The sequence below is a fragment of the Somniosus microcephalus genome, chromosome 2 (genome assembly GCF_052327205.1).
Source record: "Somniosus microcephalus isolate GS21.2 chromosome 2, FLI_Smic_1.0, whole genome shotgun sequence".
NCBI lineage: Eukaryota > Metazoa > Chordata > Chondrichthyes > Squaliformes > Somniosidae > Somniosus > Somniosus microcephalus.
In genome coordinates, this window is record NC_140988.1 from 173333785 (window position 1) to 173357236 (window position 23452).

At 48.8% G+C, this 23452-nt stretch overlaps 1 protein-coding gene across 2 annotated transcripts; it reads left to right on the forward strand.

The window, feature by feature from the left end:
• The first annotated feature begins 984 nt into the window (after positions 1 to 984).
• On the forward strand, positions 985 to 22956 carry LOC147123126 (suppressor of tumorigenicity 14 protein homolog). 2 transcript variants are annotated; one of them, XM_085966742.1, is made up of 5 exons: positions 985 to 1305; positions 12066 to 12131; positions 17120 to 17288; positions 20729 to 20997; positions 22748 to 22956. In XM_085966742.1, exons 1-5 carry the CDS (start codon positions 1164 to 1166, stop codon positions 22948 to 22950), a joined length of 849 nt encoding a protein of 282 aa, XP_085822868.1. In that variant the 5' UTR covers positions 985 to 1163; the 3' UTR covers positions 22951 to 22956. The 2 variants fall into 2 exon arrangements, with proteins under 2 accessions (XP_085822868.1, XP_085822869.1); XM_085966743.1 differs by having other exon boundaries at positions 987 to 1305; positions 22751 to 22956.
• The last annotated feature ends 496 nt before the right edge of the window (positions 22957 to 23452 follow it).

Consider the following 23452-nt stretch of genomic DNA (forward strand, 5'->3'; position numbering starts at 1 on the left):
CAGTGCACCCTAATGCCTTCACGTAACCTCTGCAGACTTGTGCTCTTCAGTGTAGGTTATATATCCCAACAATCTATGACCTTTTTTAATTGCATAGCCACAATGCCAAAATATTCAAAGCGATGAATCTACCACAATAGGATTACATAGGATATACAGCACAGAAACAGACCATTCGGCCCAACCAGTCCATGCCAGCATTGATGCTCCAGTGGAGCCTCTCCCCGTCTTTCCTCATCTAACTCTATCAACATAATCCTCTATTCCCTTCTCCCTCATATGCTTATCTAGCCTCCCCTTAAATGCATCACTATTCACACTCTCCCTCACCAATTCAATTCCAGGTGATGCATTTCCAACCAATGTGAAAAACGTTAAATTTAATACTGATTAATTTAATTTGCCTGCCCAATTCCATAGCTAATCCAAATTCTGCAAATCTTTTGCTAAAATCCTGTTTCCACTGATCTCCCTATTTTAATGTCCTGAGCAAATTTGAAAACAAAAATTGATTTGGTTTCCATATCCAGCTCATTAATGTCGAATAACAAACCCGGTGTACTCTTTTGATGGGGGTGGATAAACAAATCAACTGTAACTTAATAAAACTTTAAATAAAACTTAACAAATTAAATTAAAATTTGGTTCCCGGTGGTGATAATGCACTCCAGTCCCCGCGGCATCCACCGGTCACGGAAGGCCTCAAGCGTGCCGGCGGACACCACGTGCTCCATCTCCAGGACCACCCGGGCACGAACATGGCCGCGGAAGAGAGGCAGGACAAACCCAGTGTAAGTTTTCATTCTCATATTATGCACTTTTATAATGTTTTAAGATATTAATTACTTACAAACTGCTGGCTCTACCTCCTTTAAAAAAATTCCTCCAACTTGTTCTACCTGCTTTTAGTGCATATAAAACCTGCTGACACCACAATGTTCGCATGGATAATAAGTCTGCACCGGAAACCAGATTCAGCACGTGAAAATCTACAACGTGAGCACACAACTGGAGGCGAACGTGTCATGCACACGCCTTTATAAATAAAAAGGTGCACGCAATCTCTACATGTGCTGTTTTGGGTTGAGAGCAGTGGTTACTCTGGCAGATGCAGGGCAGCGTACTTATTTTGTTTTCGGTCAGAGTTCGTCCCAGCAGTTAAAATGAGTAATACGAATATAGAAGCGCCGCGGACAGAGGGAGTCAAGACACTGATACCAACTACTAGAACTTTAAAGATGCTTGCAATAACTTCAGTCTTGGTGTTTGTTGTCATAGTGCTGGTGCTGATCGTTGTTGTATTGAGTGAGTATGATTTTTATATGGATGGGGGATTATATTTAGTGATGTCTCATGAAGCTTTAGTCTATTACAATTGTTTTAATTCAAATTTATAGATAAATGCTGTAGTTTTCATAACTATCTACTTGGTCTATTCTGGAATAGTAAATTGAGAACGTACCGAATTAGTTAGCCCTGTGCGACTGGAGAGCTGGCTTAAAAAATGGGAACTACAAATGCTGCAAATACACAGTAGCTCAGTCAGTACCTGTGAAGTGAAGACTGTTTTGGGTGTGTGCTCTTCATCAGGACAGTTCTGAGGATGGGTTTACACGTGAAACTTTACTTCAATAGCAAAATACAGTACTGCGGATGCTGGAAATCTGAAATAACAACAAAGTGCTGGAAACACTCAGCAGGTCAGGCAGCATCTGTGGAGAGAGAAAGAGTCAATGTTTCGGGTTGAAAAACGTTGACTGTTTCTCCTCTCTTCGATGCTGTCTGACCTGCTGAGTGGTTCCAGCACTCTGTTATTTGAAACTTTACTTAGTTTGTCTCACTACAGATGCTGATCTTTTGTATTTCTAACATTTCCTAAAGGCCATTGCTATTCAAGTATTTGCAAACTGTTTAATTCTGTTAGGTTTTTTTATTGCTTTACCTGTGATAATTTTAAATTAGTGAAAATTGTTTATTCTCTATTCCCAAACCAGTTTTGCTAAATACCACTTTATGAAGATAGTTGATGTAAAAAGACTACTGAGTGCTTGGTTTGAGTATAAAACACGGCTTTAATCAACTGATTCAAAACCATGAGATTTCTAGTTACATCACTAGTTCCTGGTTACAGAAACATCCTGAGCAAGCTGGGCCCACGCCTGAGTATTTATACTCCTTGGACGGTGCCACCAGCTGGCCGCCCAGTGTTACTTCATGAGTCATGATAAGATTCATGACAATAGTGCTCTAACTTTTGACTGCAGTTGAACTCACTTGCAGAGAGCCGGCACGGGCTCAACTGGCCAAATGGCGGCCTCCTGTGCTGTAACCATTCTATGAACTGACCGCATTGTGGTAAACCACTGTTTGTATTCCTGTTTGTCCTGTTTGTATTCCACTGTGTACATGCCTGGACATGCCTCGGCTGACTCCTCCCACAGGTCCTAGTATAAAGGTGACTGCTCCCCAGCCCTTTGTATCCTGGACCGGTCGACCACGCGAGGCAGACCTCCATTCTGTTGTTAATAAAAGCCTTTAGTTACTCTTCTAACTCTCAGTCTTTTATGAGTAATTGATAGCGCATCAATTTTATTAACAACATTTTTATAATGGAGAAGATCCTCACACCAGCATGCCTGGACTTAGATCATCGGGAGGCAGACTCATCCACCAAGTTTACTCACTGGCTTAAGTGTTTCGAAAAATTCCTGACCACCTCCGAAGCAATCAAATCGGACGAGGACAAACTGGATGTCCTGACCTCCAAAGTGAACCACCGAGTGTACTCGGTCATCCAAGACGCGACCTCGTACGCGGACGCTATCAAGCTCCTCAAGGACCAGTACACGCGCCCAGTGAACGAAGTGTACGCCAGGCACCTCCTGGGGAGTCGTAAACAACAACCTGGGGAATCGACCGTGGAATACCTTCAGGCACTGTCTGTGCTTGGCCGGGCCTGTGGTTGTAAGGATGTAAAGGCCGCCGTGTACACAGAGGAACTAATCCGGGACGCTTTTGTAGCGGGCCACAGATCCAATTACACCCGACAGCGACTGTTGGAGCAGAGTAACCTCGACCTCAACAAGGCCTCTGAACTCGCACTATCGTTGGATGCAGCCGACCAGGGCATGGATGCCTACTCCTCTGCACCGTGGACGCCACGGGGAATGACAGCCTGGGACACGGTAGGACCGCCTCATAGCGCCGTGCCACCCCAGCCACACCCCAACAACGGCCCAACTACCGCAGCAGTGTCCCAAGGCCAGACAGCAGTGCCCCAAGGCCAGAAATGCTACTTCTGTGGCCAGGCAAAACACCCCAGAGCGCGCTGCCCGGCGAAAAACGCGATCTGCTCGGGCTGCGGGAAGAAGGGACACTACGCTAGCGTCTGCAGGGCCAAAGCCACCCCGAACCCCAGCAGCGCCGCGTGTGGGCCATGCGGGCCGCCATCTTGGACCTCCCCGGCCATGTGCGAATCACCGGTACAGCAGCCATTTTGGACGCCTCCAGCCACATGGGGATCATGGACGCCGCCATCTTGGACGACAGCCGGGACGCAGCAGGCCCCCGACACCGCCTCATCTGATACCCGCAGCGACACACCGACCCCTACGCTGGCATCCGTTACACTGGACCAAGCGAGACCGCACCAACTGGCCAGTTCCACAATGGACATTAAGGTAAATGGTCACGATACAATCTGCCTTTTTGACTCTGGGAGCACGGAGAGCTTCATCCACCCCGACACGGTGCGGCGTTGCTCTCTCCCAGTCCTGCCTGCGCAACAGCGGATTTCTATGGCCTCCGAGTCCCAGTCGGCGGACATCGGCGGCTACTGCGTGGTGACACTCGTAGTAGACGGGACCGTGTACGATCATTTTAAACTTCTGGTCCTGCCTGACCTCTGCGCTGCCGTCCTGCTGGGGTTAGATTTTCAGTGCCACCTTAAAAGTGCTGCCCAGGAAGGGGGGAAAAAGAGTGGGAGAGCAATAGTGGTAGGGGATTCTATAGTAAGGGGAACAGATAGGCGTTTCTGTGGCCGTAGACGTGAATCCAGGATGGTTTGTTGCCTCCCTGGTGCCAGGGTCAAGGATGTCACTGAGCGGCTGCAGGGCATTCTGGAGGGGGAGGGTGAACAGCCAGTGGTCGTGGTCCACATTGGTACCAACGACATAGGTAAAAAGAGGGATGAGGTCCTGCAGCAAGAATTTAGGGAGCTAGGTGAAGGATTAAAGAGCAGGACCTCAAGGGTTGTAATCTCTGGATTACTCCCAATGCCACGTGCTAGTAAGTATAGAAATAGGAAGATAGAACAGATGAATGCGTGGCTAAAGGGATGGTGCAGGGGGGAGGGCTTTAGTTTCCTGGATCACTGGGTCTGCTTCTGGGAAAGGTGGGACTTGTACAAGTCGGACGGTTTACACCTGAACCAGAGGGGAACCAATATCCTTGCGGGGAGGTTTGCTAGCACTGCTGGGGGGGGTTTAAACTAACTTGGCAGGGGGATGGGGTACAGAGTGGAGCTATAGTAGGGGGTGATTTACAGCCAAATACAGAGGGGAAAAACAAGTCAGCTGGGAAGGCAAAGCAAATATGTGAAGGCAAAAGAGAATATGGCAGGGCTGGAAGGCATTTATTTTAATGCAAGGAGTCTTGCAAATAAGGTGGATGAACTGAAGTTGTTGTTGAACACATGGGAGTACGATATTGTTGCTATCACGGAGACATGGTTGAGGGAGGGTCAGGACTGGCAGCTCAATATTCCGGGGTATAGAATCTTCAGGCGAGACAGAGGGGGGTGTAAAAGGGGAGGGGGTGTTGCAATATTAATTAAGGAGTCAATTACTGCTGTAAGGAGGGATGATATATTAGCGGGTTCCTCTAATGAGGCCATATGGGTAGAACTTAAAAACAAAAAGGGGGCAAGCACTTTGCTGGGAGTGTACTATAGGCCCCCAAACAGTCAGGGGGAGATAGAGGAACAGATATGTAGGCAAATCTCAGAAAAGTGCGAAAGTAATAGGGTAATAATAGTGGGGGATTTCAACTTCCCCAATATAAATTGGGATAGTCAGAGTGTGAAAGGCTTAGAGGGTGCAGAATTCTTAAAGTGCATCCAGGAGAGCTTTTTGAGCCAACATGTAGAAAGTTCTACAAGAGAGGGGGCGATACTGGACCTAATTCTGGGGAATGTAGCCGGGCAAGTGGTGGAAGTGTCAGTCGGAGAGCATTTTGGCGACAGTGACCATAATTCGGTGAGATTTAAGGTGGTCATGGAAAAAGACAAAGACGGCCCGGAAATAAGGGTTCTAAATTGGGGGAAGGCCGATTTTAATATGATAAGGCAGGATCTGGCCAAAGTGGACTGGGAGCAGCTACTTATAGTGGGAGACTTTCAGAAGGGAAATAGAGAGAGTACAACGCCAACATGTTCCTGTAAAGGTCAAGGGTGGGACCAACAAGCAAAGGGAACCTTGGATGACAAGGGATATACAAAAATGCATTAGAAATAAAAGGGGGGCTTTTGGCAGTTACTAAAGACGGAAGAAGCCCTAGAGGAGTATAAAAAATGCAGGGGCATACTTAAAAAAGAAATTAGGAGGGCGAGGAGGGGCCATGAAATAACACTGGCGAGCAAAATAAAGGAAAATCCTAAGATGTTTTATAAGTATATTAAGGGCAAGAGGATAACCAGGGAAAGGGTAGGGCCCATTAGGGACCAAAGTGGCAATCTGTGTGTAGAGCCAGATGATGTAGGCGGGGTTTTAAATGAATTTTTTGCATCTGTGTTCACTATGGAGAAAGACGATGCAGACATAGAAATCGGGCAAGGGGGCTGTGACATACTTGAACATATTAGCATCGAGAGGGAGGAGGTGCTAGCGGTTTTAGCAGGCCAAAAAGTGGATAAATCCCCAGGCCCAGACGAGATGTATCCCAGGCTGCTGTGGGAGGCAAAGGAGGAGATTGCAGGGGCTCTGACACAAATTTTCAGAACCTCTCTGGCCACAGGGGATGTACCAGAGGACTGGAGAACAGCTAACGTAGTACCATTATTCAAGAAGGGTAGCAGGGATAAACCAGGGAATTACAGGCCAGTGAGCCTAACATCTGTGGTAGGGAAATTATTGGAAAAAATTCTGAGGGACAAAATTAGTCTCCACTTGGAGAGGCAAGGATTAATCGGGGATAGTCAGCATGGCTTTGTCAAGGGTAAATCATGTCTGACAAATCTGATTGAATTTTTCGAGGGGGTGACTAGGGGGGTGGATGAGGGAAATGCTGTGGATGTGGTTTACATGGACTTCAGTAAAGCTTTTGACAAAGTCCCGCATAGGAGACTGGTCAAGAAGGTAAGAGCCCATGGGATCCAGGGTGCCTTGGCGCGTTGGATCCTAAACTGGCTGAGTGGCAGGAGGCAGAGGGTGATGGTCGAAGGTTGCTTTTGTGACTGGAAGCCTGTGTCCAGTGGGGTACCTCAGGGATCGGTGCTGGGTCCCTTGTTGTTTGTGATCTACATAAATGATTTGGATGAGAATGTAAAAGGTATGATCAGTAAGTTCGCAGATGACACGAAAATTGGTGGGGTGGTAAATTGTGAGGAGGAAAGCCTCAGGCTACAGGACGATATAAACGGGTTGGTCAGATGGGCGGAAAAGTGGCAAATGGAATTTAACCCTGAAAAGTGCGAGGTGATGCATTTTGGACGGACAAATAAGGCAAGGGAATACACAATGAGTGGTAGGACCCTAGGAAGTTCAGAGGGACCTTGGTGTACATGTACATAGATCCCTGAAGGCAGCGGAACAGGTAGATAAGGTGGTTAAAAAGGCATATGGGATACTTGCCTTCATTAGCCGAGGCATAGAATATAAGAGCAGGGAGGTTATGATGGAACTGTACAAAACACTGGTGAGGCCACAGCTGGAGTACTGTGTGCAGTTCTGGTCGCCTCACTATAGGAAGGATGTGATTGCTTTGGAGAGGGTGCAGAGAAGATTCATCAGGATGTTACCTGGGATGGAGCGCCTCAGCTATGAAGAGAGGCTGGACAGGCTGGGGTTGTTTTCCTTGGAGCAAAGAAGGCTGAGGGGGGACCTGATTGAGGTGTACAAAATGATGAGGGGCATAGATAGGGTAGACAAAGAGGAACTTTTCCCCTTAGTAGGGGGGTCAATAACAAGGGGGCATAGATTCAGGGTAAGGGGCAGGAGATTTAGAGGGGATTTGAGGAGGAACTTTTTCACCCAGAGGGTGGTTGGAATGTGGAACTCAATGCCTGAAAGGGTGGTAGAGGCAGGAACCCTCACAACATTCAAGAAGCATTTGGATGAGCACTTGAAATGCCATTGCATACAAGGCTATGGACCAAATGCTGGAAAATGGGATTAGACTGGACAGGGATGGATGGGCGGCGCAGACACGATGGGCCGAAGGGCCTCTTTCTGTGCTGTAAAACTCTATGATTCTATGACTCTAAAAGTGTTACGATGGCATACGGTGGACCCCTACCCCCACTCACAGTCCGCAGCCAGCAGCTTCCAAACTGCCCGCCGCGCACCAGGTGCAACCTCTCCACACTCAGAGTCACCCCCCCCCCCCCCCCAACTGTTTGCTAACCTCACCCCCGACTGTAAGCCCATCGCCACAAAGAGCAGGCGATACAGTGCCGGGGACAGGGTTTTCATTAAAACCGAAGTGGAGCGGCTCCTGAAAGAAGGGATTATTGAGGGCAGCACCAGCCCCTGGCGAGCCCAGGTTGTGGTCGTTAAGACCGGCGAGAAGCATCGACTATAGCCAGACAATAAATCGCTACACCCTGCTGGACGCCTACCCACTCCCCCGTATAGCTGATATGGTCAACCAGATCGCGCAGTACCGCGTCTTCTCGACCATTGACCTGAAATCAGCGTACCACCAGCTCCCCATCCGCCCTGAGGACCGCCAGTACACTGCCTTTGAGGCAAACGGCCGCCTCTATCACTTCCTTAGGGTTCCCTTTGGCGTCACCAACGGGGTCTCCGTCTTCCAAAGGGAGATGGACCGGATGGTAGATCAAAATGCGTTGCAGGCCACTTTCCCATATCTGGACAATGTGACCATCTGCGGCCGTGACTTGCAGGACCATGACGCAAACCTCGAAAAATTCCTCCGCACCGCCCAACTCCTAAACCTGACATATAACAAGGAGAAGTGCATATTCCGCACAAACCGCCTCGCCATCCTTGGCTGTGTTGTGGAACACGGAGTCATCGGCCCCGACCCCGACCGGATGCGTCCCCTTATGGAACTTCCACTGCCCCACTGCCTCAAGGCCCTGAAGAGGTGCCTAGGGTTTTTCTCCTATTACGCCCAGTGGGTCCTCTACTATGCGGACAAGGCCCGTCCGCTGATCAAGTCCACCTCTTTTCCCTTGACGGCAGAGGCCCGCTTAGCCTTCCACCGTATCAAGGAGGACATTGCCAAAGCCACCATGCACGCAGTGGACGAATCCATCCCCTTCCAGGTGGAAAGCGACGCGTCCGACTTTGCCCTGGCCGCTACCCTCAATCAGGCGGGGAGACCCGTGGCCTTTTCACGAACCCTCCAAGGCCCGGAGACCAGACACTCCGCTGTTGAGAAGGAGGCCCAGGCGATTGTGGAGGCTGTGCGTCATTGGAGGCACTACCTGGCCGGAAAACGATTTACCCTGCTCACTGACCAGCGTTCAGTTGCTTTTATGTTTAACAACAAGCAGAGGGGCAAAATCAAAAATGACAAGATCTTGAGGTGGAGAATCGAACTTTCCACCTACAACTACGAGATCTTGTACCGGCCCGGGAAGCTAAATGAACCCCCGGATGCGCTATCGCGTGGCACCTGCGCCAGCGCGCAGATCGATAGACTGCGGGCCCTCCACAATGACCTCTGCCACCCGGGGGGTCACCAGGTTCTTCCACTTCATCAAGGCCCGCAACCTGCCTTACTCCATCGAGGAGGTCAGGACCATGACCAGGAACTGCCAAGTCTGCGCTGAGTGCAAACCGCACTTTTATAGACCAGACAGGGCCCACCTGATAAAAGCCACTCGCCCCTTCGAGCGCCTGAGCGTCGATTTTTAAAGGGCCTCTCCCCTCCTCCGACCGCAATGTGTACTTCCTCAATATTATTGATGAGTACTCCCGTTTCCCGTTCGCCTTCCCCTGCCCGGACATGACCAGTGCCACGGTCATTAAATGTCTGAACAACCTCTTCACCCTGTTCGGCTTCCCCAGCTATATCCATAGCGACCGGGGCTCATCGTTTGAGCGACGAACTCCGTCAGTACCTGCTAACCAGGGGTATTGCCACAAGCAGGACCACCAGTTACAACCCCCGGGGGAACAGACAGGTGGAAAGAGAAAATGCGACAGTTTGGAAGGCCGTCCTGCTAGCCTTAAAGTCTAGGGGCCTTCCAACCTCCCGCTGGCAGGATGTGCTCCCCGATGCGCTCCACTCTATTCGGTCACTGCTCTGCACTGCCACTAACGCCACCCCTCATGAGAAAATGTTTGTCTGCCCAAGGAAGTCCACATCGGGGACATCGCTACCGCCATGGCTGACGTCCCCAGGGCCGGTCCTACTGAGAAGACACGTGAGGACCCATAAAACGGACCCCCTGGTCGAGAGGGTCGACCTCCTCCACGCCAACCCCCAGTATGCTTACATCGCATACCCGGACGGGCGGGAGGACACAGTCTCCATAAGAGACCTTGCACCCTCGGGGGCCGCAGTAACCCACTACCCACTACCACCCCCCCCCCCCCCCCCCCCACGATCCGATATCCAGCCCCAGCAGACGGCAGGCCTGGGCCCCGCGACCCGCTCGACATCTACGAGGACAACACGCCTGTGCCACAGCCTACGCTGGACTCGACGCCGGAAACTTCACTACCCCTGCCGTCGCCACGCAGATCACAGCGGCAGACAAGACCTCCGGAGAGACTCCAATACACTAACTTTTAATACACTTCACCCCGCCGGACTCAATTTTAAACAAGGGGTGAATGTGGTAAACCACTGTTTGTATTCCTGTTTGTCCTGTTTGTATTCCACTGTGTACATGCCTGGACATGCCTCGGCTGACTCCTCCCACAGGTCCTAGTATAAAGGTGACTGCTCCCCAGCCCTTTGTATCATGGACCGGTCGACCACGCGAGGCAGACCTCCATTCTGTTGTTAATAAAAGCCTTTAGTTACTCTTCTAACTCTCAGTCTTTTATGAGTAATTGATAGCGCATCACGCATGCGTTAAGTTTTTTTTGTTCTTGGGCTGTAAGACTGCATTTACTGCCTATCCCTAGTTGCCCTGAGAAGGTGGTGGTGGGCCTTCTGATCAACCATTGTGGTGCTCCCACAATGGTGTGATGTTAGGGATCCTAGGATTCTCACACACTGATGAAGGAATGGCAGTGTATGTCCCAGTCAGGACGGCGTGTGACTTGGAGGTTATGGTGTTCCTTAACATTCTTGCTCTTGTTCTTCTTGATGGTATAGGTCTAAGTCACTAATGAGTTTCTACAGAGTATCCTGTAGATCTACATTGCAGCCATAGTGTACTAGTGTTGGGAGGGGATGGATATTGAGTCCAGTGGCAGGGGCGCTAATCAAGCAAACTGCTCGGTCTTGAATGGTGTCAAGCTTCTTACATGTTGAGTGCGTCAGTGACAAAGTTGTATAACTAAGCATGGGTGATGTACTGGTTAACTTTAATGTAAACCAAGATTAACTGGAGAAGTCTGTTTCTGGCTGTATGTATGGCTATGCGCTTATGGCGTACCTACGCGCGCGTTGCCGCCGAAGAAAGCTTACGCTTCCGGGATGCTCGTAAGCGTATTTACTTTTCGGTCGGATGAAAATTGTTTGCGCCTTATGCAAAAAACCTTCAAAATTAAACTCATTATCTGCTAGCATTGATTGACTGACGTCAAGGTTTGACCAATCCTGTGCCGTCACGATTGACCAATCCTACAGTACGGTCCCCTGATGGTTGGCCAATCGGTGTGTGTGTGTGTGTGGGCGGGACTAATCGTTTTCATCTCGGGGATGTGGCAGCCATTGTTTCACTGCCATGACTTCAGCTTCCAGCTCAAACTACTTTGAAAGTTAGTATCTCTTTTAAAAATAACATAAGATTTACCAAAAACCTTTTATAAGTACTTTCACTTTCATCTTTCAAGGTATTAAAAGGTAGTAATGTTGCCCGGCAGCAGATTCACAAAGGGACACAGACAGGGCCCGAAAGCCTGGGACTCGATTTAAAATGTTGCCCGGCAGCAGATTCACAGAGAGGCCCCAAAGCCTGGCACTCGATTTAAACCGCCTGGCCCAAAACAGCCCTGGCAAAGCCGAGCTTCCCCCAGCTAGTTTTCAATAGTGGGATCTGCATTCTGTTTTCCTGTTATGACTGATTAGACTAAAGTTACTAGTTACAAAGTGAGAGATTATTTTTGACATTAGTGGATGAACACCAGATGTGTTTGTATGACTGCAAAACCCTGCAGATGCTGGGAACGCTCAGCAGTCGAGCAGTATCTGTGGAGAAAACTGACAAGTTGCTGTTTCAAATGTGTTCACCTCTGTCAAAACTTGTTTTTGTATTCAATTCTTTGGCTATTTTCAGAGGTGTTGGCATATTTAACAGCTCTTGGATAAGTTCATCCACTAATCTTCTAACCTGTGTTTTTGAAGGGATTTTATAAATGGATCAATGTGTCAATAACATTCTTGCTGCAATAATTTGGATTGCAGGGGGAGGTGAAAACAAAACACAAGTTTACCATTCAACTGGGATAATATATGTTGCTGATTGGGTTAGAACAATTAAAGTGTGAATGTCTAATTCTTGACTCTTTTTTGCTCTATCCCCTGAAATCCAAAATCCTATAAAGAAGTAGGTCCAGTTGTGTCCTGATCTAAACTGGTTCTCCCAATACATCAACATGGTTTACTAAAGGATTTGCATGAAGGAGTGTGTTTAAAACTAATTGGTGTACATACCTATAGCTTGCCTTCTAAAATAATAAATGTTTTATTTTGCTTTGCAGGCCTTTACTTCCCACTCCAGTGTATGGATAACAATGCTTGCAAAAGATCTGATCATATAGCCTGTGGTAAGTAACAACTGCATTTCTATTTGTTAAAATATTAAAAGGAAAATTTAATTCTGGGTTTTATATACAAGGATGCTGAATACAAAAGCAAGGCAGTGAATTTGAGCTTATACAAGCTGTTAGTTGGGTTGCCACACTGGACACCTCCATTCAAGGGAGGATATTCGAGTTGTGGAAAGGGTACCATTGTTGAGATACCGCGGCAAATGTGGGAGTCGAGACCAGAGTTGGTGAAACACAACTGCTTTAATCTACATCATGGCAAAGAGAAATTGGAAAAGCCCGCGCAACCACTTAAATACTCCCCAGACAGGAAGTGCTCCCGGCAGCCTGTCCCTGTGGGAAACAAGTTGCTGGAGGAAAGGGCCCCCGGCTGGGGGTGGCTGCTGCCGGCAGTGCGCCTGCGTAAACTGTCCGTGCTGCCGTGAGTGGATTATGTCCAATGGTGGCGTGTCGCCACAGAGCTCCCCCCCCCCCCCCCCCCCCCCCCCCGCCAGAATCCGCTTAGGAGGAGTGGACGAGTCGTGACGGTGGTCTAATGGCTCTGCCGGAGCAGCTCTGAGTGGTCGCCGGTCTAGTTGGTGGGGCCGGGCGGTTCGCCGCTGGCGGGACGGCCTCTAGTTGGAGGTCGGGCCACGGGGACCTGTTCCCCTGGTTCTGTGTGTGCTGGTTTGAGCCGGTTGATGGAGACTGTTTCGACCCTGTCGCCGAGTCGCAGCTTGAAGACCTTGTCCCCGGTTTGTAGTACCTCGTACGGTCCGTCGTACGGGGGTCGCAGGGGTCCGCGGTGCGCGTCGTGTCGCACGAAGACTAAGCGTGCCTGCTGTAAGTTTGGCGGGACGTGAGGTGCGAGTTCGCAGTGTCGTTTGACCAGAAGTGGGGCGAACTGTTGAGCGGAAGAGAGTTGAGCCGCTGCTGTTCGGCCGACCAAGGCGTGGTAGCCTCCGGGAGGAATTCGCCTGGTACGCGCAGCGGTTGTCTGTAGACTAACTCCGCTGCTGAGGACTGGAGGTCTTCTTTGACCGCGGTGCGTAGGCCTAGTAGCACCCACGGTAGGCGGTCAGTCCAGGTACTGTCCTGCAGGCCGGCGCGGAGTGAGGCCTTGAGTGACCTGTGGAAGCGTTCACAAAGCCCGTTGGCCTGCGGGTGGTACGCCGTGGTTCGGTGGAGCATCACCCCGAGGTTGCGTGCTGTGGCCGTCCAGAGTTTGGAGGTGAACTGGGCGCCTCAGTTGGAGGTTATGTCGGCCGGTACGCCGAACCTCGCGACCCAGGTGTTAACGAATGCCCTGGCGATGTCGGCTGTGGTGGTGGAGGTCAGCGGCACTGCCTCAGGCCAGCGTGTGTAGCGGTCGACCATCGTGAGGAGATAAGTTTGGCCTTGCGATGGCGGCAGAGGACCGACGATGTCGACGTGTACGTGGTCGAAGCGGCGGCTGGGTACCTCGAAGTCTCCCAGGGGTGCTTTTGTGTGCAGCTGTACCTTAGCCCGTTGGCAGGAGGTGGCCCAAGTCCGAACATCTTTGCTGAGGCCGCGCCAGACGAAGCGCTGGGAGAGGGGTTTGACGGATGCGCGGGAACCCGGATGGGAGAGCCCGTGGAGCGCGTCGAAGATGCGGCGGCGCCAGGTTGCAGGGACGAACGGCCTGGGTTGGCCGAGTGAGACGTCGCAAGTGACTGCCGTGGCTTCGGGCCCGTGCGCGACCTTGGCTAGGCGTAGCCCTGGCAGGCTGGTAGCCGCCGAGAGGAGGTCTGGGTCCGTGAGCTGGGCCGCTGCTAGTTGCGCGTAGTCGACCGTGAGGTGATTCGCGCAGATGGCGGGACGGGAAAGGCAGTCGGCGACAACGTCATCTCTACCGGAGACGTGCTGGATGTCCGTAGTAAACTCTGACACGGCCGCGAGCTGGCGTTGCTGCCTAGTGGACCAGGGTTCGGTGTGCTTGGCCATCGCGTAAGTGAGCGGCTTGTGGTCCACGTACGCGGTAAAGGGACGGCCCTCCAGGAGGAACCTGAAATGGCGGACTGACCGGTGCAGCGCGAGGAGCTCGTGGTCGAAAGTAGAGTATTTGACCTCCGGCGGGCGCAGTTGGCGGCTGTAGAAGGCAAGTGGCTGCCACGCGCCATTGACCCACTGCTCGAACACGGCTCCGACCGCGTGGTCTGAGGCGTCGGTGGTGAGCGCGACCCGGGCATCGGCCCTCTGGTGTGCGAGCAGGGTGGTGTCGGCGAGCGCGTTTTTGGTGGCGTCGAAGGCGGCTGACTTGTCAGTGGTCCAGGCTACGGCCATCTTGCCAGATTTACCTCAGAGGGAGTCGTATAGGGGCTTCATGAGGGCTGCTGCTCTGGGGATGAACCTGTTGTAGAAGTTCACCATCCCGAGGAACTCCTGGAGGCCCTTGATGGTTTTGGGGCGGGGGAATTGCTGGACGGCCTGCACCTTGGGCAGGGGGACGGCCCCAGCAGAGGTGATGTGGTGGCCGAGAAAATCGATCTCGGCTAGGCCGAATTGGCACTTCGGGCTGAGGATGAGCCCGTGTTGGGCTAGGCACCCGAACAGGATGCGAAGGTGTTCCTGTTGGGAGGAGCTGGCCACGAGAATGTCATCTAGATAGACGAATAGGAAGTTCAGGTCCCGGAGGACTGAGTCCATACGGCGCTGGAAAGCCTGGGCTGCATTCTTGAGGCCGAAGGGCACTCTCAGGAACTCGAATGGGGTGATGACGGCCGTTTTGGGGATGTCCGCGGGGTGTACGGGGACCTGGTGGTAACCGCGCACCAGGTCGACCTTGGAAAAGACGGTTCGTCCGGCCAGTTGGGCCGAGAAGTCCTGGATGTGCGGCACCGGGTATCGGTCGTGGGTGGTGGCGTCGTTGAGGCGGCGGTAGTCCCCGCAGGGGCGCCAGCCTCCGCCGGGCTTGGGGGCGATGTGGAGGGGCGAGGCCCAAGGGCTGCTGGAGCGGCGGATGATGCCAAGTTGCTCCATGGTGGTGAACTCTGCCCGTGCGATTTCCAGCTTGGCCGGGTTGAGTCTGCGGGCGTGGGCAGAGACCGGGGGGCCGGTGGTGGGGATACAGTGCTCCACACCATGTTTGGCGGCTTTGGCCGAAAAGGTCGGGTTGGTGAGGGCGGGAAACTCGGCTAGAAGGGCCGAGTAGTCGTCCGTGGCTCTGGCGAGGCAGTAGGTCGTCAGGCCGGCCGAATGGGCCGGGGTGAATGCACTAGGGATGGGGGCCACAGTGTTGATGTCGACGAGGCGGTGCCTCGGAATGTCGACAAGGAGGCCGTGGGCGCGTAGGAAGTCGGCGCCGAGGAGTGGGCAGAGGCTCTTGGCTGTGAGGAACTCCCAGCCGTAGCGGCGGCCTGAGGTCAAGCGTGACCATGCGGGTGCCGTATGTGCGGATGTCAGAGCCAGTGGCTGCGGCCAGCGTGATACCCCGTGCGCCGCATTGGATTTCGGAGGCGGGGGTGATGCTGTGCTGGGCTCCTGTGTCGCACAGAAATCGGCGGTTGGTGCTGTCATCGGTGACGTACAGTAGGGGCCCCTTTTGCCCCGCGGCCATCGTGGGGGCCGGTGCGGGGGGGGGGTTTGAAAATGCATGGTGGCGTGCAGCGTTGGGCCCTAGTGCCAAAACGGGTGTGGTAGTAGCAGTGACCCGGAGTGGCAGGGCGGTTGGGCCTAGTGGGCCGGGGAGACCGCGTGGTTGTTGCCGTGAGGTCGGGCGCGACGTCGCGGGCGGTCTGCGCGGAGAGCAGCCGGTCGGCCTTTTCGGCTATCTTATTCAGGTCCGTGGAGCCAGACTCCACGATGAGCGGGCGGATGCTGGCGGGGAGCTGCCGAATGAAAAGCGTGCGAAAGAGGGCGCCGGGGTTTTTGTCATCAGAGAGGGACAGCATGTGGGAAAGCAGGTCCGACGGTGTAGCGTCACCAAGGCCTGGGAGGTCGAGGAGTTGGCAGTTGCGCTGGCAAGAGGGCGCCTGAAATTTTTTAAGAAGCGCGGCCTTCAGATGTTCGTACTTGCCTTCCACTGGTGGATCCTGCAGCGCTGCCCAAACCTTGGGGACTGTGGCGTAGGTGAGAGAGGCAACGAGGTAGTCGTACTTCGTGGCGTCGACTGTAATGCTTCTCAGCTGGAATCTGGACTCTGCTTGAACGAACCAGGCCTCGGCCAGGTTCTCCCAAAAGTCCGGTAGTTTAACTGTGACTGCGTTTGTATCCGCCATGCTAGCTTAAGATTCGTCCTGAGCGTCGGGGTCACCATTGTTGAGATACCGCGGCAAACGTGGGAGTCGAGACCAGAGTTGGTGAAACACAACTGCTTTAATCTACATCATGGCAAAGAGAAACTGGAAAAGCCCGCGCAACCACTTAAATACTCCCCAGACAGGAAGTGCTCCCGGCAGTCTGTCCTTGTGGGGAAACAAGTTGCTGGAGGAAAGGCCCCCGGCTGGGGGCGGCTGCTGCCGGCAGTGCGTCTGTGTAAACTGTCCGTGCCACTGTGAGCGGATTATGTCCAATGGTGGCGTGTCGCCACACCGTGAAGATTTACCAAAATGAAACCTGAAATGGGAGGCTATAGTTAAGATAGGCTCAAAACTTGGGGATTAAATGTAAGTTTTCTAAACTATGACAGTGAGAGGGTACAGAGGGACCATTTCCACTAGTTGATTAATTGGTAATCAGGTAGTGCAAACTCCAGATTCCCAGGGAAGTAATTAGAGGAGCAGTTGGAATGTTTTTTCCTAGAGTTTGTGCTTTATCATGGGCTTTGAATCAGCACCTGTAGCATTGGATTAGATGACTTCAGTTGAAGAGTTCACACAAGTATGATGGGCTGAATAGACTGCCCCAAGCTGTATTTTCTCATTCTATAGATAGATAAATCTATATTTTATATTCTCCCATTCTTGTTGACCTACTAAAATTACAAGAAGCAAATTCTTTGAGTAGTACATTAACAGATGCTAATAAAATTGATTATTTTGTGAAAGGTTGTGGACGACAAAAAACTGTAACTGGCAGGATTGTCAGTGGATCAAGTACAAGTGATGGCGAGTGGCCTTTTCAAGTGAGTTTGCAGCTTAATGGCCATCACATTTGTGGAGCAACCCTTGTGTCCTGTAGATGGATTATGTCTGCTGCACATTGCTTCAGGAAGAGGTAAATATCCCGCTGTTAAAAATTCAGGTATGCCGTAGATACCTTGTCACTCCCATAACTGGTCTGAGGATCTTGCTTTGAAGAATAGCATAACTCAGATGTGTTACAATAGTATTCCCTGGTGCTCTGGATTGGATATTTGTCTCTTGGAGGGGTGCTTCAATCTCTTCAAAGGCAAACCAAATAAACACTTGGTGAGCAGAGGCTTGATGCAAATCATAAGCTGCTTTAGTTTACAATAAGGTAAACATACAGAACAGTAGTTTTGATTGGACTTTAATTCAAGCAGTACTATTTTTTTTTTTAAAAAGCAAATGCCATGCAATGTTCCCTTTTTTTGTGTGCAGTCCCTTTAACTGGCTGTGCAGTCCATTCAAATTTTTGTGCCTGCACAGTATCTTCCATGTAAAAGCTGGTGAATGGCCTGTGTGGGACCGCCAGACTTGTCTGGAACGTTGATGCCATGCATCCCCCATGTCAGCGGGTTGTCGTCTTCTCCTGTATGCCAACCTTCTCATGGCATTTCTTGCCTGACTGCCTTAAAGCATTCTATTTATTTTTAAATCTCCTATTATAGCTCTGTTTACAGCCTGCATGGGGATCAAATACTTTCCATGAGGAAAATTTGTTTTACACTGCAAGTTGTTATGATCTGGAATGTACTGCCTGAAAGGGTGGTGAAAACAGATTCATTAGTAACTTTCAATGGGGAATTAGATATATACTTGAAATGGATTTTTTTTTAGGGTTGTGGGGAAAGAACAGGGTAGTGGGACTAATTTGGATAGCTCTTTCAAATAGCTGTCACAGACACGAATGGCCTCTTTCTGTGTTGTATGATTCTTTGAACACAACGGGTATGAGGAGTTGTTTTTCGGTTGCTGAGACAGAATAATAGATTGCTTATTATTTAGCCTATGAGGTACCATGAACATTTGCTCATTAGCATTTTAACTACCTATCATCACAACCTTTATTTTAAACTTGTGTGAATACACTACTTTTAAAATCGTAATATTAAAAGTCCTTTTTTTATTAAAAGGAAGAAATGATCAAAAGATCCTAAAATGTGACATCTGTCAGCCTAATTTGTCTTGGAATTTTTTTTTAAAGAAGCAAACTACAATATTGAGATGATTTGATATAACTCCAATTTGTACTTTATCTGACTAATTGAGAAATTATTCAATTTTAATATTGAAAGCTTGTGACCTTTTTTCCCTGAAGGAGTTTTGCCTGTCACCATAAGTGCTTGGCTCTTGCTGATTTTATTTCACTAGATCACAAGATGAAGGCGGCTATTTGGCCCATCTTCTTTCATTCATCCAGAAAGACCCTACAGTCTCCCCCACTGCATGATCCAATTGTTCCTTAAATGATTCTGGGGTTTCCACATCCACTACTGTATCTGGGATGACCACTGAAGAACTTCCTGATATAATTGTTAAAAGTATGTAATATGGTGATTGACTCCCATACTTTTTCCACTGTACAGTATTTTGGTAGGGAGTTAAGTAAAATTCTACACTAAAATTAAAATGAAACTGCGTGCCATTGATCTTGTTTGTGCCTTGCTGATCAGGCCAGTTAATGGTGGGTTGAATTGCTCTATCTGCCTTCCTAGGAACAGTCCAGATTGTTTGTTGGAACCCTGCTGGTGACTTTAAAAACTAACAAAGCATAGGGAAAGGAAGAGAAGGTCATTTAGTCCATCAGGCCTGTTCTTCCAGACCATGAGCCACTGGGCTCTGGCTAACTCCTTCAGTTGCTGAAGGAATTGAAGTAGACATTCAGCATATTAAATCCTTGACATCTTCGTGCCCTCACTGCCACAATTGGGCAAAGCTACAGAATTTTCATCATCCTTGTCCATGGTCACTGTGTGTACGTGAACCATCTGTTTCCATTTTGATCATGTGACTGAGCTGTTCTTTGTTACCCTTAACTTTGTCTTCAGATGCATTAATAGAAAAATATTTGTCCAGCCCTTTATTAAATGGATTGATGGCCCACAGTTAATGACCTTTCTGTTAGGAGCTTATTGTGTATGTATACCACTGAGATGTGGGGAGAGGAATCTGGACACAATTCGGTTTTGTTGGGACAAGTACAAAACTGGCAAACCTTTAAATGAGACTGATCTATTTCTACCAGTTTTATTGATCCTTTTAAAAATATGAATCTTTCCCCCCCCCCCCCCTTCTAATTGATCAGTCCCATTCTATGTTCTTGACTTGGGGAAATGAGCTAGTTTATTGGTCAATTTCTCTAAAAGAAGTCTTGTGAAGGAATGAGCCAAATAACCTATTCAGAAAAATACACCATTCTATGAAAGAACTCTGGCCTTATTAAAACATGACAAACTGGGTCTGGAAATCTAGAAACTTAACTATGTAAAAGCTGTGACTGCATTCTGGCTATTGAGATAAGATAAGTTGTTGACACTGAATCAATAACCTTATTGAAACAGAAGGTTAAAGGCTCCTGAAGTCTGAATCTTTGGGAACAAGACAATAGTTACCCGGTACAAGGTGTTCTAATTTACACCTCGTAAAGGAGCACATAAAAGCAACAAACCTCTGCCTTCATAAAAATGATACCAAGTAAAGCGCACCTGCTGATTACACCGTTTTTTATGATAAGCTTAGCACACCTAGAGAGGAGACATGGTTCTGTAGTGCTACCAGCTGAGGTGACTAAGAACTACAGGGATCAACAGAAAAATGACTAGAGATAATTAGCTTACATCAGCAGAAAACCTTAAAGGCAATACCACTGGGAAAGGGTATAAATATTGAACTCTCAAATGGGATAATAGATTTGCTTTAAAGGGGCAAAGTGATTCTCTGCTTCAGAGCTAGCTCTAAGTCTACAACTCTTTGTACCTCGGGGATCAAGGTACGGTATTTGATTTTGGTGGCTATCCTGAATAAACTTTAAGAACTGAAACTGTAGCAAAGTTAAGATTTGAGTAGGTTCTCTGCTAATAGAATTGTAAAGCTTTCTCTTTTTGGAACTGTTAATGTTGCGATTGACTCACCAACTGTAAATTATATGTAGGTTCTTGACTATATCTATTTTTTAAATTGTCTCTCATAATACTTCTGTATCAAACTCGCGAACTCAACAGTCTTTGGTAAAGAGTTGCAGAATTCTGGGAGTTTTCCAGACCCTCATAATATCCAGAATGTTAGTCTAGCTAAACTTATTAAAAGTGCTATCTGGAGGACGGTAACATTTTCAGGTTGTTCCTTTCCTACAGGGAGAGATAGTCCAGACCTTTAGATCCAATTAAGCGTCTTTAGGATTCGGCTACCTCAAACTTTAGTTGAAAGTGAACGTCTGAGGAATACGCCTGATCCAGGGTAGTCCTAAAGGGGCTAGGACTAGTAATTATACTTTCATTGTGACTTTTCCCCCCTCCTCTGTTTGGATTATAGGACTACAGCGAACTGGTCTGCAGTTCTTGGCCTACATTTCTTAGATCAGTCAACCAACCAAGAAGTCCAGAAACGAGAAATCAAGAAAATAATTATTCATCCTCAGGGAACATCTTCTTCCTTTGATTATGATGTTGCTCTGTTGGAGTTGGCACATCCAGTTCAATATACAGACTTTGTCCAACCGGCTTGTCTACCTCTAGCCACAGCAAAATTCATTTCTGGCAGAAGATGTATAACTATTGGATGGGGAAAAACAAAGGAAAATGGTACATATCTAAAGTCATAAGATGTTTTGTTAGAGTTGAAGTATAAGTTTGAATTGCAGTTCCAACTGTTATACACCTGCTTCTCTTTGGAAGGTCATCAAGATAAATTGCCTCGGAGGATTTCAGTGCTGCCCAAGAACTCCGCATGGATGTTGGAGGAGGACTTGCAATGGGTTTAGGAAAATAGGAAAGCAAGCTAGAAACTTGACTTAGAAGGGTGATTTTTAGAATCTAACTGGAAATATTAACACAAGAATGCAGAAATTTGTTTATGGACAAACTATTGAGACAACTTATTCTGGGGTTTGATAACCATTTACACAATCAACATTTCTAACTGTAAATGTGCATGTGTATACTTGACCATTTAAACTAGCTGGGGTGTTGTGATATGAAGGTAATGGGGTAACTCTGAATATGGTGCAGTCACCAAGGGTACCAATTTCACAAATAAATGGGACAGTTTTGTGCAACACAATCTTCAAAATGCTAGTAAGAATCTTTTTTCTAAAATACAATTTAACTTGGTCACAAATAGTGGCCTTGAATAACACTTTGTAGCTACATTTTATCTTGCATAATTTTGTAAATATTATACACAACAGTGCAAGCCATATCTTCATGCAATCTTGTACTGCTATAACAAAAAACTGGAACTGTTTTTTCTCCATACATGGTGTACTTCATTTCTATAGCTACTGAGCAGTAACCACAATACAGCATGCGATTACACCCTGATTTTTAACTCTGGGTGGATGGTGAGTAAGTTTTGAAACTCTGCCACTGCTACCGAAATTAGCCTCCAGCTATTTTTAATCTTGGGTTAACATGCCACTGGCTACCCAGAGTGGGCAGGAAGCCGCTGCTAGCCAAAGGAAAATCAGGTGGCCCATGGCTAACTGCCAACACTAGTTAGGTGGTGGGAATGGGTTCCAGGGATTTTGTGTTATGGAGGGTGGTGGAGTCTGGTGCAATGGGAGGCCTAAGTTTTCCTTGTGGGGGTCCAGAGTGGTGGAGTCTGGTGCAATGGGAGGCCTAAGCTTTCCTTGTGGGGGTCCAGTGGAGTAGGAGTACTCCTGGCCCCACAAAGGAAAGAAACTCCTACATAGGATACACAGCATAGAAACAGGCCATTCAGCCCAACCAGTCCATGCCGGTGTTTATGCTTGCTTACTTTTTTCAGCTTCTGGGGCTGATCATCTCTCCTGGGTTGGTCTGGCAGGAAAGCCACACAGCTTCCCCACTCAGGCCTGAGTTGAAATTGCAGTTGGGTCCTGATGATGTCATCGGGACCTGACATGCATATGTATCGAAGGGCCTTGCCAGCTTTGGGTGGGTGTCCTTGCTGCCTGCTCGGGACAGCAGGTTAAAATCATGGATGGTAGAATGCTGGTGGATTGGTGCAGTTTAACTGCTTACCTGCATAGTTTTTGCTTGCTGTTAGAGAAATGACCTTTCGTGGGGGAGAGAGGAGAGTCAACCTGTACCATAAATATTGACTTACTCCTAATGGCTGGCTAGACAGTATTGGCATAAGCCCAGGACTAAGTTGCCTTACCTGTTTCCTTTGCCAGCTAATGGCATGTGATGATCAGGGACTTAACGGGGGGGAAAATGACTAGATGTCAATCCTGTTGCATTGAAACAAGGATTCAATGTGAGCATAAGAGTCTGCTCTGTCATTCACTCTTTAAATATTGCTAATGATTTTGGCTTACAAACTTATTTTGTACAACTTTTTCACTGCCAGCAGAATCATCTAGCAATGAGCTTTTGAAGACTGAAGTGAAGGTTTTCAACAACAGCCAATGCCAAATGGTCATGCCAAATATAACTAAACAGATGATTTGTGCAGGCTTCCTGGAAGGTGGCAGAGATGCGTGCCAGGTACAGAATTGTTCTGTGCATGATCATATTAAATGTAGTATATTCCATCAGGCACCCTGTATATAAGCACCTCCAAACCATATGTAACTAGCTGAAGAGTATTACTCTACTTTGCACACAATAACTTGCATTTATATAGCTCCTTTAACATAGGAAAACATCCCGAAGCACCTGAGAAGTGTGATCAAAGGCTAGCCAAAGGGACACAGGAAGGAGTAACCAAAAACTTGATCACAGATGGGTTTTGAGGGGTTTGGGAAGGGAATGCCAAAGCATGGAGCCTAGGTGGCTAAAGGCTTGGCTGCTGATGGTTTTGGTGGGGGGAGAATGCCCAAAGGACCAGAGTTGGTATACTTTAGTTACAACCTCAAGATCAGCTCCTATTGTACTACCCACCCTTGTGGTGGTCTTGGGTGAAATTGCAAACTTGTACACATCTTGTTATAAGATGCTGGGCTGAAGCTGCTCATTTGTCCTCTTCCTTGAAGACTGACATAGCACCTTCATCCCGTCAATCTGACTAGATTCAGACTCCTCCAGGGAATGAAAGGTTAACTTGTCCCACTTT